We start from the raw sequence: 14,547 nt of genomic DNA, 5'->3' as shown, positions 1-14,547 counted from the left end.
CTTCCATCCTCACTCAGCTATGCTGCTTTCTTTCTATATAGGTTATATTGCATTTTTAGAATTTTACATAAATAAATCTGTAAGTCTCTTTTTGGTTTCTTTCAGTATAATTATTTTGAAATTCTTTTATGTTGTTGTATATATTAATAATTAATTTCTTTCATTGCTGAGTATTCATTGTATAGCTTTATCATGATTTGTTTATTCACCTGTTGGTATATTTGGCTTGTTTCCAGTTTTTAGCTAATACAGACAAAGCTGCTATGAACATTCATGTGTAAGTCTTTGTGAGAACAAACGCCTTCTCTTTCTCTTGGGTAAATATCTGGAATGGCTGGGTCACATGTCAGGTTTTTGAGAGTAGTTGTATCATTTTACATTCCTACCAACAATGTATGAGAGTTCTAGTTTTCCACCTCCTGATCAACACTTGGTATGGCCAGTCTTTTTAGTTTTAGCCATTCTAAAATTAGTGGCAGCTCATTGTGGTTCTCATTTGCCTTTCCCTAATGACTTCTGTTGAGTATCTTTTCATGTGCTTAGTTACCCAACCATATATCTTTTTTGAGAATGTATCTTTTCAACTCTTGCTCATTTCAAGAAATTGGATTGTTTGTTTTCTTACTGTTGAGTTTTGAGGGGTGTATGTGTGTGTTTCTGGACCCAAGTCCTTTATGCAATATATTCTTCTTCTTTTTTTCCTTTTTTAAATGTTGTGACTTAGGTGGCAAAGGGTAGACAGATTGGGGATGGTGATTTGTATCACTTTTAAGTTACACACATTCTGCCTCTGGTTCACTTGGGATCTCTGGAGGGAACACCCTTGGCTGTGACACAGATTCCATTGTGTTGATGTGGGCATGGAGAAAGCCTGAGGTGCTCTCCACCAGCTTAGAAGGAGCAGATCATGACAAGGATGAACTGAGGCAGAACAACATGGTGGCAGACACACATGTGGACAGAACTGTTCTAAACTCATGAGAGACACTATCAAGAACTTCAAGGAAAAACTGGGTGAGACATTAACAGGAACAAAAAGTCCTGCATTACTAGATGGGCATAAGAGCGGCCAAGCCATGGCTTGTTGGCATGTATTCTCCTAGGCTGTGGTTTGTCTTTTTATTCTCTTAACAGTGTCTTTTGAAGGACACAAGTCCTTAATTTTGATAAAGTTCAGTTTATTAACTTGTTCTTTTATTTTTTTTATTAATTAATTAATTTTATTTATTTCTAACTGTGTTGGGTCTTCATTGCTGCGCGCGGGCTTTCTCTAGTTGTGGTGAGCAGGGGCTACTCTTTGTTGTGGTGCACAGGCTTCTCATTGAGGTGGCTTCTCTTGTTGCAGAGCACAGGCTCTAGGGTGCGCGGGCTTCAGTAGTTGTGGCACACAGGCTCAGTAGTTGTGGCTCGCGGGCCCTAGAGCACTGGCTCAGTAGTTGTGGCACACGGACTTAGTTGCTCTGCGGCATGTGGGATCTTCCCGGACCAGGGCTCGAACCCATGTCTCCTGCATCGGCAGGTGGATTCTTAACCACTGAGCCACCAGGGAAGCCCAACTTGTTCTTTTATTGATTGTATTTTTCATGTTATATCTGGGAAATCTGCCTAACCCAAGAGCACAAAGGCTATGTTCTCTTCTATAAATGTTACTGTTTTAGGTTTTACATTTAGATCTGTGATCCATTTGGAGTTAATTTTTGTGTATTGTGTGAGTGATGGGTGGAAGTTCTTTTTCTAAAAATATGAACATCTGAATGTTCCAGAATCATTTGTTGAAAAGACTGCTTTCCCATTGAATTGAGAAATTGCCTTTGCGCTTTGCTGAAAATCAGTTAGCCATATGTATGTAGGTCTGTTTCTGGACTTTATTCTGTTCTGTTGATCTATTTGTATACCCTGATGCCATTACCACACTCTTGTGTTGCTTTTTTCAAACAGAAAATACAATGTTATGAAAGCTATATTACACATAGAGACAGGAAGTAGAATGGTGGTTGCCAGGGGCTGGAGGGAAGGGGAAATGGGGAGTTATTGTTTAATGGGTCAGTTTCAGTTTTGCAAGATGAAACAAGTTCTGTGGATGGATGTTGGTGATGGTAGCACGGCAGTGTAAATATACTTAAATGTCGCAGAACTGTACATTTAAAAAAACGGTTAAGATAGTAAGTTTTGTTACGTGTATTTTGCCACAGTTTAAGCTATATTGCACAATGTCTGGTGCAAAATAAGTACTCAGTCATTTCAGTTAAGTGATTTTTAAAAATCAAGACCCAGAGAGGTTAGCTGGCAAATGATGGGGGTAGAGGTTTGAATCCACAGCCGAAAGGTATGTTATTTCACTCTATTTATTACACAACTGCCTCAGAATTGTGATCCTTTTCCCCAGTGTGATAAAGCTTGGATTTAAAAATCTCAAGACTTAAGAGGTATTCTAGATCAATCTCTTTAGTACTAGTGACTTACTAAAACAGAAATGTGGGGTATTTGAATTTATCCTCCTCTTTCCCCAGTCTTCCTAATCATGCTCACCCACTTCTGTTTCTTGAAAATTGCTCTTCTTAAATCTCAAGACATAAAGTTAACTTTTTTGGGTATTTTTTTATATTGTGGTAAAGTATGCATAATATAAAATTTGCCACTTTAGCTGTTTTTAAGCATACAGTTCAGTGGCATTAAGTATATTATGTTGTTATGCAACTGTCACCACCATTCATCCTCAGAACATTTTCATCTTCCCACACTGAACCTCTGAACTCATCAGACATTAATCTCCCATTCGTCCCTCTCCCCTGCCTCTGGTAACCACCATTCTGCTTTCTGCCTCTATGAATTTGACTATGGTGCATTCTTATAAGTGGAAACATATGTCTCTTTGTGACTTGCTTATTTCACTTAGCATAATGGCTTTAAGATTCATCGAGGTTGTAGCATGTGTCAAATTTCCTTTCTTTTTAAGGTTGAATAATATTCCACTGTGTTTATACACCACAGTTTGTTCATCCATCCCTTGATGGATTCTTGGATTACGTCCACCTATTGTAAATAATGCTGCTATGAACATGGGAACAAATAGCTCTTCAGGTCCCTGCTTTCAGTTCTTTTGGGTGTATATCCAGAAGTGAAATTACTAGATCATATGGTAATTCTGTTTAATTTTTGGAGAAACCATCAAACATTTTGCACAGTGGCTGAACCATTTTACATTCCCACCAACAATGCACAGGGGTTCCAAATTCTCCACATTTTTGCAAACAATTGTTATTTTCTGTTTGTTTGTTTTTGATAATAACTATCCTAATGAGTGTGAAATGGTATCTCATTGTGATTTTGATTTGCATTTCCTACACTGATGTTGAACATCTTTTCATGTGCTTATTGGCCATTTGTGTATCTTCTTTGGAGAAATGTCTGTTTAAGTCCTTTGCCCATTATTAATTGGGTTTTGTTGTTGCGTTTTAAAGCTTTATATATTTTGGATATTAATCCATTAACAGATAGATGACTTGCAGATATTTCATCTGTTTTGCAGGTTTTCTTTTTACCACATGGATAGTATCCAAATTTCGGGGTACAAAAGTTTTTAATTTTGATATAGCTCAGTTTATCTGTTTTTACTTTTGTTACTTGTACTCTCAGTATCATGACTAAGAAATCATTTCCAAGTCCAATATCATGAAGCTTTTCCACTGTTTTCTTCCAAGAGTTTTATGATTTTAGCTCTTAGATCTATTTTTTCCTTTTTTCTTCTCTTTTTTTAATTGAAGTGTAGTTGATTTACAATCTTGGGTTAGTTTTAGGTGTACAGCAAAATTATTGTTATATATATATTTTTCAGATTATTTTCCATTATAGGTTATTACAAGATATTGCATATAGTTTCCTGTGATATACAGTAAATCCTTGTTGCTTATCTGTTTTTTTGGTTTTGTTTTGTTTTTTAATTTATTTAATTTATTTATTTTTGGCTGCGTTGGGTCTTTGTTGCGGTGTGCAGGCTTCTCATTGCAGTGGCTTCTCTTGTTGCGGAGCCTGGGCTCTAAGCCCATGGGCTTCAGTAGTTGTGGCGCACGGGCTTACTTGCCTCGCGGCATGTGGGATCTTCCCGGACCAGGGCTCGAACCAGTGTCCCCTGCATTGGCAGGCGGATTCTTAACCACTGCGCCACCAGGGAAGCCCTGCTTATCTGTTTTATATGTAGCAGTTTGTATCTGTTAATCCCATAGTACTCCTAATTTATGCCCCCCTTCCACTTTGGTAACCATAAGTTTGTTTTCTATGTCTGAGTCTGTTTCTGTTTCGTATATAGATTCATTTTTATTATTTTTTAGATTCCCCATATAAGTGATATCATGTGATATTTGTCTTTCTCTGTCTGACTGACTTCATTTAGTATGATATTCTCTAGGTCCATCCATGTTGCTGCAAATGGCAATATTTCATTCTATTTTATGACTATGTAATATTCCATTGTGTGTGGTGTGTGTGTGTGTATACACACACACACACATACCACATCTTCTTAAGCCAATTGTCTCTTGGTGGGCGCTTGGGTTGTTTCCATCTTGGGTATTGTGAATAATGCTGTTATGAACATTGGGGTACATGTATCTTTTCAAATCAGAGTTTTTGTCTGTTCAGGATATATGCCCAGAGGTGGAATTGCTGGATGATATGGTAGCTTTATTTTTAGTTTTTAAAGGAATCTTCATGCTTTTTTCCATAGTGGCTGCACCAGTTTATGTTCCCACCAACAGTGTAGGAGGGTTCCTTTTTCTCCACGTTCTGTCCAGCATTTGTTATTTGTAGACTTTTTGATGATAGCCATTCTGACTGATGTGAGGTGATATCTCATTGTGGTTTTGATTTGCGTTCTTCTGATAATTAGTGATGTTGAGTATCTTTTCATGTGCCTGTTGGTCATCTGTGTGTCTTTTTGGAGAGATGTCTGTTTAGATCTTCTGCCCATTTTTTATTGGATTGTTTGGTTCTTTGATACTGAGTTGTAGGTATATTTTGGATATTAACCCCTTGTCAGTCACATCATTTGCAAATATTTTCTCCCGTTCCATAAGTTGTCTTTTCATTTTGTTGGTGGTTTTGTTTGCTGTGCAAAAGTTTTTAAGTTTCATTAGGTCCCATTTGTTTATTTTTGCTTTTATTTCTTTTGCCTTTGCAGTCTGATGTTAGATCTATTTTGAGCTAATTTATGGTATAAGGTAAGAGTCTAATTCTTTTGCATATGGATATTCAATTTTCCCAACACCGTTTGTTGAAAAGACTGTCCTTTCCCCCACTGAAAGGTCTTGGCACCCTGGAAAATCATTTGACCATATATGCGAGGGTTTATTTCTGGACTCTTTTATTTCATTGGTCTGTGTGTCCGTCTTTACTCGAGTACACACTGCTTTGATTACTGTAGCTTTGTAGTAAATTTTGAAATCAGAAAGTATCAGATCTACAACTTCATTCTTCTTTTTCAAGTTTGTTTTGGCAGTTCAAGGTCCCTTGAGATCCTCTGTTAATTTTAGGATGGATTTTTCTATTTCTGCCCCCCAAAAAAGTCATTGGGATTTTGATAGGGATTGCATTGAATCTGTGGGTTGCTTTGTATAGTATTGACATCTTAACAGTATTGTCTTCCAATTCGTGGACATTTTCATGACATGTCTTGCCATTTATTTGTGTCTTCTTTAATATCTCTCATCAAGTTTTTTTAATATATACATTTATTGATTGATTGCTTGCTACTGCACTGGGTCTTCGTGGCTGTGTGCGGGCTTTCTCTAGTTGCTGCGAGCAGGGGCTACTCTTCATTGTGGTGTGCTGCCTTCTCCTTGCAGTGGCTTCTGTTGTTGCGGAGCACACGCTCTAGGCGCGCGGGCTTCAGTAGTTGTGGCACTCGGGCTCAGTAGTTGTGGCTCGCGGACTCTAGAGCACAGGCTCAGTAGTTGTGGCGCACGGGCTTAGTTGCTCCGCGGCATGTGGGATCTTCCCAGACCAGGGCTCGAACCCGTGTCCCCTGCATTGGCAGGTGGATTCTTAACCCTGTGCCACCAGGGAAGCCCTCTCATCAAGTTTTAATAGTTTTCAGTGTGCAAGTCTTTCACTTCCTTGGTTTATTCCTGTTTTTTTGATGCGATTGTAAATGGAATAGTTAACTTCCTTTTCAGATTATTTATTGTTAGTGTATAAAACCACAACTGAGGGAATTCCCTGGCAGTCCAGTGGTTAGGACTCTGTGCTTTCATTGCTGTGGGCCCGGGTTTGATCCCTGGTTGTGGAACTAAGATCCTGCAAGCTGTGCGGCGTGGGCAAAAACAAAAAACAAAAAACACAACTGGTTTTTGTATGTTGATTTTGTATCCTGCAACTTTGCTGAACTTGTTTATATGAATAGTTTTTTGGGTGTGGAATATTTAATATTTTATATATGTAAAATCATGTCATCTGCAAACAGTGATACTTGTACTTTTCTTTCCAATTTGGATGCCTTTTATTTCTTTTTCTTGCCTAATTGCTCTCACTAGGACTTCCAGTACTGTATTGAATAGAAGTGGTGAATGTGGATATCCTTCTTCCTGACCTTAAAGGAAAAGCTTTTAGTCTTTCACCATTGAGTATAATGTTACGGTTTTTCATTCATGGACTATATTATGTGGAGGTAATTTTCTTCTACTCCTAGTTTGTTGAGTGTTTGGTTTTGTTTTTTTTTTTAATCATGCATGAAAGGTTGTTGAATTTTTCAAACACTCTTTCTGCATCAGTGGAGGTGATCATGTGAGGTTTTTTTCCCTTCATGCTCTTAATGTGGTGTAGTACACTAATTGATTTTTATATGCTTTACCATCCTTGCATTCCAGGAATAAATCCCACTTGGTCATAGTGTATAATCCATTTTAATATGCCATTGAATTCAGTTTGCTGGTATTTTGTTGATGATTTTTGTATCAGTCTTCATAAGGCATATGGATCTGTAGTTTTCTTTACTTGTAGTCTTTGTCTGGCTTTTGTATCAAGGTAATGCTGGCCTCATAGAGTGAGTTAGGATGTATTCCCTCTTCAGTTTTTTGGGAAGATTAACTGTTGATGCTGTTCTCATCCAAGCTCTCTTCCGTACTGTTATTGATAACTGAAATGAAGATACCATATGGGTGCTGTAAAAGAAACATGAACATTTTTATTCAACCACAGTAGTAATGAAAGGATTATAAATTGAATAAACAAAATAATGTATTTCCCTTATCCAGTTGACCCTCAAAAAGTTGTATTTAGGTTGTAATGTACAATAATTATGACAGTTCCTCAATCTGTCACTATCTTACATAAATAATAGGAATGTAAATTGGAACAAATTTTCTGGTGCAGAATTTGGTACTATGTAAAGTCTTAAGAATTATGCATCCTTTGACCCAGCAATTCCATTTATAGAACATTGTCCTAAATATTATATATAATAATGCAGAGTTAGAAACCATCATGCCCAGAAACAGGGACTTGAGTAATAAACTGTGATACACACATGAACTATAAAAATACTGATGTTGAAGAAAATTTTACAAAACAATGTATAGTTTGAGTCCATTAAAATACTGCTATTTACGCATTAAAAACCTCTCTAACTTAATATTACCTGTTAACAGTGGTCTACTTTTGGGTAGTGATAGTGTAGATTGTGGACATTTTAATTTTTACTTCTCTATTGATCTGTATTTTTTAAACAATAAAGGATATTAATTTTATGAAAAAACAGCAAAAGATATTTTTGAAAATGAAATGAAGTTAGAAAGCATAGTTAAATCCCATGACAGAATCACTATCTAAAAATAATCTTGGTAGGCTGGGATGATGAGCTGAATCCAGGATAGATGAATAGGTAGGTAGATAGAGTAATAAGTAAGTCATATTTCTGGATTTTAAAAAAACAACTGTAACCAATATAGAAAGTGTGAGGTGGGGCCTAATAGCAACATATGTAAAAGACTTAAAAGTTGTAATTTACTCTAGCCACTTTCTGAATGTAAGCAGCCAGCTGTTCTCTTCCCATTCCATCTCACACCCAGCTTAGTCTCTTCTAGGGAAACCTCCCGTGCTTCCTCACCAACGAATGTAAAGTATTGTCACTGTTTGCCCTATCTGTTCTATTGGTCTTTTCTGACTTTGTTCAGGTTACTGTCTACTTGGAGTCCTGTTCCCCTCACTTTTGCATTTTCAAACTTGACGCATACCTCAGAAATCCAGCTCAAGTGCTACCCCCTGCTGGAAGTCTATCTGTCATAGTGCAATCATATTTTACTCAAATTTATGTAGTTCTGGGAATTTCACGAGTTGAGAAATTAAAATCAATAAGATTTCTCGCTTTATGTGCAAAATTTGAAATAATGAAAATCCTCCTCTATTAAAAGTCATATAATTTCCTGTTGCCATAGGACGTGCAGCTTTAACAGGTACCAGATATTTTTTGTCATTTCTTTGTGAACCACCGGCATTCTGAACTGTGGAGTGTCAATCAGCACTATTGCTGGAAAACTTTCCCCAGAAGCAGTCACTTTAAATGGAAATTAAATGTTGTAAACTCTCAGGAAGAAGGCCAGATGATGACCATGATGCTACTTGCTGTAAAAGATTAAAGTTAACACCTGGTGGGGGAAGTAGAGTTTGTTTTTTTTTAAATTATTTATTTATTTATTTATTTTATTTATGGCTGTGTTGGGTCTTCGTTTCTGTGCGAGGGCTTTCTCCAGTTGCGGCGAGCGGGGGCCACTCTTCATCGCGGTGCGCGGGCCTCTCACTGTCACGGCCTCTCTTGTTGCGGAGTACAGGCTCCAGACGCGCAGGCTCAGCAATTGTGGCTCACGGGCCTAGTTGCTCCGCGGCATGTGGGATCTTCCCAGACCAGGGCTCGAACCCGTGTCCCCTGCATCGGCAGGCAGACTCTCAACCACTGCGCCACCAGGGAAGCCCGGAAGTAGAGTTAAAACACACCTAAAACAGTTGTGAAATTGTGCATTCTGAAAAGTCTTGTAGCAAAGTAATTAAGTGTGGGCTCTGGAGTCAGATGACCCTAGTTCAAATCCTAACATTTACTACCAGGTGTCTTTTGGAAAATAACTTAATCTCTCTGTGCTTTGGTTTCCCCATTTAAAAAATGAGCTGATGATAAATCACCTAGCTCATCAGGTTGTTGTATTAAATGTTCATAGCATGTAAAGCTCTTAGGAAGATACCTAGTGCATACTGTGTGCTCAAAAATATTAACTATGGTTATTCCACTGGAAAAATTAGTCTTGAACCATTTGAGTTTTAAATTGGAATGCATCCCCGCATAAAATATGACCATCATGAAGAAAAAAATTCTCCTTCCTTGATAGTTTCAGAGAATAGTCAGGATGCTACCAACCTCTTTGAAACCATGTAGTAAGGAATGTATGAAACCATGTAGTGAGGCATATAGATAGAATTGGGATAGGGAAGAGATTCTTTCCTTCAATGTAAACATAATAATACTTATTAAAGAAAATTTGGGAAGAATTTCAGAAAATTATAAAAATGGTAGAAAATTGTTTATAATCCTACTACTACTCCAGTGCTAATAACCATATTAGCTGAGTTCCTTCTAGTTTTTTTCCCTGTGCATTAATTTTTTGTGTGTACAAATACGTTATGACTACAACACATACACAGAACTGGAGGATATTTAGCCTAGAGAAGTAAACTGTTGTAGCATTCCAGGTGAGGGATGTTGGGGGCCTGGTCTAGGTCGCTGGCTGTAGAAATCAAAGCATAAGATCACAGACAAAGGTATTTCTGCAGTTGAATCAGCAAACTTCGGTGTGGTGGTTTCAAAGACAGGTTTTTTTAGCTCTGGCTCCTGAAAAGAAGCAGATGGAACATAGGAGGAAGAACATATTTGCTGGGGAAGATGTTTGTTTTCAACATGTTGAATTTTAGATTTGACTAGGACATCCAGATGGAAATGTCTAACAGGCATTTGAGGTATACAGCAAGGACTTGAGAGATAATCTGCCTGGGATATGAATGAGAGCACCCCAGTAAGAATGTTTAAAATAATCAAAAATGGTACCTGATTGGGCTAATTTATCTGACCTCTCAGTGTATTTAGTTCTTTAAGGACAGGATAAGAGTCTTCATCTCTAGTACCCAGCACAGTATTGCCACATAGTAAGCTTTTGTAGCGTAAATGAATTTACTGAAACAAAGAGAAGAGGCCATTAATTTGGTCTCTGAAGAATGCCAGTGAACTTGAGGGAGTCATAGTTATCATTTATTGCCCCTTTCTTATTCAATTTTGTTGGTGTCTAAAATTTAAATGTCTATAAAAAATAAGAGACTTCCACTTTACTTTTCTGCTTCTGATGGAATTTTGTTTACATGAGGTACTTAAAATGTCATTTGGATGGCTATAATTCATTCATTTTAATCTTGCATTTTTTAAAAAGATGATAATGAAGATTGTTCCAGTGATTCTTCCAATGTCCAGAGTATGCTCATAGTGGACATGTTAAGGACACCTTAATGTGATTAACATGTAAGGGGGAAAAGATTTAGGAATATAAAAAATATATAAATCAGTATAGGGAAAAATGTAAACATAAATAGTCATGGGGTATTGAATCTTTGAAATTGTGTAACTTGTTGGGAGTCTTAATGGAATGTCTGTGTCAGAAGATACTAGATTGGTGGCAGGAGCTTCTGAGTGGGAAGGTGGACTGTGGAAAGAATAACCTCATCTGTATGTACTGTGCCCTTCTCTTTGCATACTTTAGCCAGTAGTGGGTTAATTTGCATGTGTGGTTTCAACTATCATGCTGTGTTGACTCATTCTGAAAGCTCCATGAGGATAGGCCCCCATCTCTTTCCCCCCAGTACCTAGCTCCTTACTAGAGTAGGCTATCAAAAAATATTTGTCAAGTGAATAGAATGATGAGTTTATTCAGTAAAATGGTAAATTTATTCAGTAAACATTTGATGAGACTTGAATGTCCTATCAAGATGGAAGGGGGTAGAAGAGTGTTAGGCCTGTAAAGATTGATAAGATAAATCTGACCTCAGGAGCATAAAATCTGGTACTGAATATAAATTTGTAAAGCCCTCTGGTTTTCAGATTAGCCAATGCAGACCGTAAGTAATTTGCTGACCTAAAACAATTTCTTTCTGACATAGATTTTAATAAATTTCTTAAGAGAGATTATGTGAAATGTTATTTACGTAACTGATAAGTACACGATTCTGTGTTCCTTCTCTTCACTGTTTTAGCTAGAAAGGATTGGTGTGGGGTCAGTTTTATGATCCTCTGTTATTATTGTTTTTTTCTTATTTTACTAAAATTTGGGATTTGATTAGATGGGGATATAATGCTTTTCTGAAAATAACAGAAAGAGCCCACTTCTCTAGAGTGACTGTGATAAAGCAGCAAGATACTGAATTGAAATGGGTGTACTAATATAGCTTAACTGGCTTGATCATTCAAGTATGCAAAGATCAGATAATCCAATGTGTTAGTTAAGAGAGCTTTTACTGTATATGGTATAATGGTTGATCATATATTTCCCTGTTAAGTTTGTTTGTTTGTTTTAAATAATCAAGACCAGTCAGTTCTTAATTATCAGAACAGATATAGGGACTGTTACTGTGAAAACTGCAGAAAAAACTGCAGAAGATCAGTGGACTCCTGCAGTGCCACCACAGTTATTTGTAGTTTGCTAAGCAGAAAAATCAGAAGACAGGAAGTTAGAAGAAATTATTATTGAAGTAGCCTTAACTCCCTAGCCCAGTTAGAATGTGTGTTCTAGGGGGGAAAAGTTGCACAATTCAAGTCTTAACCTAATGACATATATCAGTTAAGCATAAGCAAAACCTATTCAGTTGTTAGAGGAAAGAAATATATTAATAGTAGGGAGAGCAACTTTGTGGAACCTAGAAAGAGAGACCCCAAACAAGAATTTGGCAGATTTTCCACACTGTCCAGAGAGAACAGAAGCCAGCTTTCTGTCGTCATTTGAACACATGTAATTTATCAGGCTTTATTGTGGTTGTGTTTTCCTTTGTTTTAGATTTTAAACTCACCAGATAATCTCTTATATCAAAGTATGGGGAATGGGACCTCTTACATCAAAGTATGGGGAATGGGGACCCTAGGTGGTAATATGACTGTCCCCCATTGTAAACAAATAAACTGGCATTTGGCATGTATATTAGTTTTAGAAATAAACTTCATTAAAAATAAAAACCTCAACCTTTTATAAATTGGTAAGTATAAATTAAGCCTAATAAGTTCTACGTGTGTAGAAAAAAGAGCTGAGAGGGCTACACTCAGCAATAAGTCTCTTGTGTAAGTCAGGGATCATATTCTTATCCTTGTATACCCAGTGTATTGGCACATGGTTGGTGTTCAATTTAATGTTGTATTAATGAAACATTACTGAATTTCAGAGATGGTAACTCCAGACCTCTAGTGAGAACAGCTATAGGCGTTTTATGGCTTTATTCTTAGATTTATTCTCATGTCAAAAGAGCAGTTCTGCCTTTTCTTTAACTCAGCAGAAACAGTTCATTAAGTGATGAAAATAGAATCCTCTAAACAAACCAGAGCCTAAAAAGGCAAATAAAAGGTGTATGCATCTGTTAGACAAAAAGGAAGGGGTAGTGCATTTGAGAACAAAGATAGTCTTGTTTGTTTCATTGTCTTTATTTTTTTTTAAATAATTAAAACTCTAACTTTATTTTTTAGACCTTATTGCAATATGCAAGCAGCAAGAATGCATCAGAACATATTGTGTATCTTCTGGAGGTATATCGACTTGCCATCCAAAGCTTTGCCAGTGCTCGCCCGTATTTAACTACTGAATGCGAAGATGTCCTCTTAGTGCTTGGCAGATTAGTACTGTAAGTTTAAGAACTTAAATCCCTCTTAAAATTGAGTATTTTTGGTTGTAATGTTTGCCTGACTTCTCTTTACTATGGCATCACACTGTTCAAAGCAACATCAGGGTCATACCTTTGAATGAAATTTCCTTTGCTCTGAGCACTTTATATTCACATTTTCAGGAGATAAAGTATAAGTGAAGCTCCAGCCAAGCAACATAATCTTTAATTGCCTTGAGTCTCTTTTCCTACTCAGGCTTAGAATGATGCATTTTCTCTCTGTCCTTAGGAATAGATCAAGTGAAGTGACAAGAGTATCTGGAAGCTGTGGTGGTCTTTGAGGAACACTTTGGGGGGAAACACTGTGAAATTCTTCAATACAATTATATTATTTGAACTAAGAATTATACTAGCAGAAAATATCAGGGTACAGTATAAGATTACCACCCCAAGGGTCCATGATAATCTAGCTGCTATTTTAGTATTTGGCTGCCTAATAGCAGAGTTACACCTTTAATGTATTTATTTGCAAATTGAAAAAATACAACAGCTGTTAGTTTTCAGTTGTGGAATCACCTTGATTCAGTTTGCAGATTGTTTGGTGGGATAAATTCTAGTCTGGGTGGTCCATTTTATTTTTCTCTGGTCTTAACATGTTTTCCTTCCTATTTTCCCAAACCTCTAACTTTATACTTTTTTTTTTGCAACATAAACATTCCTGGTTTTATAATCCCATTATTCCTCCTCTGAAGCCTCATAGTTTTTCTTTTTTCTCTTTTTTAAAGTTGAAAAGTTAATATAACAATGTTGAATGAAACTTTGAAGAGTGAAAAGCAAATTTAAAATGGTCTAAATAAATGTAAAATGTATATTCAGTATCACTGTCATACTGTACTTGATTATGACTATAACCACCGTTATATACTGACTTAGTTATTCATATTCTAGGAGTTGTTTTGAATTACTGCTTTCAGTGTCTGAAAGTGAACTGCCATGTGAAGCCTGGGTACTCTTCCTTCAGTCTTTACAGGTGAGTTGATGTGGCCTCAAAAAAGGTCTCTGTTTAGGTATTCAAGACACGTAGTTAATTTCTCCCAGCAAACTAAAATTGGAAACTTAGAACAAAAACAAATTCATTATATATTGGTAGTAAGTTCATGAAATGAGAAGGAGGCCTTCCAGATGAAGGGAGTGTGCTAAAAGTTGTTGTTTTTTTCCCTATCATTTGGTTTTGTTAGCCTTTACGTAGCTTAGAAATCAACAAAAAAAGTTTTCATTCTTCAGAAACAAAGTTTTAGGCAGAATAAAGCTATTAAAAATGTAAAATTGTATATGTTTATAAGGTAGCAGTATTTGCTTCATTGATAGTACACTTATCTAGTAATTTCCCCCTAACACTTCAGGGACTTACAATGCTAAGTCTCTTAAACCGTCAAAATAGTCATCAGAGATTCTGTGCATGCATTTTTCTTACAGGAGAGCTACGTTGGCTCCTATATTGGCTTGATTATCAGAATTCTTAGATGAGCAGATCAGAAATTAGCAAGTTGGGGAGGGGAGGGTAAGGTAGGAGGAAAAACAATAGGAAGCAAATTTGCCTGTTACCAGTAGAGGTAGAAAAACTATTTAAAGAAAATAGACATAATAAGTAAATAGCTACCATTC

The 14,547-nt window shown here is 36.8% G+C and overlaps 1 protein-coding gene across 4 annotated transcripts in view; it reads left to right on the top strand.

The window, feature by feature from the left end:
• RLF (RLF zinc finger) overlaps window positions 1–14,547 on the top strand; it is a 78,026-nt gene that overhangs the window by 16,041 nt on the left and 47,438 nt on the right. For all 4 annotated transcript variants that reach the window (XR_014243326.1, XM_082387588.1, XM_082387589.1 and 1 more), the window contains exons 2-3: window positions 12,749–12,903; window positions 13,831–13,912. Coding sequence is in view for 3 of the 4 variants with exons in the window: in XM_082387588.1 (XP_082243714.1) it covers window positions 12,749–12,903; window positions 13,831–13,912 (237 nt within the window). In the remaining variant the exon portion in view is untranslated. The remainder of the gene's footprint in view (window positions 1–12,748; window positions 12,904–13,830; window positions 13,913–14,547) is intronic.

This window comes from Balaenoptera borealis, assembly GCF_965194805.1.
Source record: "Balaenoptera borealis genome assembly, chromosome: 1".
NCBI lineage: Eukaryota > Metazoa > Chordata > Mammalia > Artiodactyla > Balaenopteridae > Balaenoptera > Balaenoptera borealis.
The sequence above is the reverse complement of the archived record's forward strand: the minus strand, read 5'-3'. Positions and strand labels throughout refer to the sequence as shown.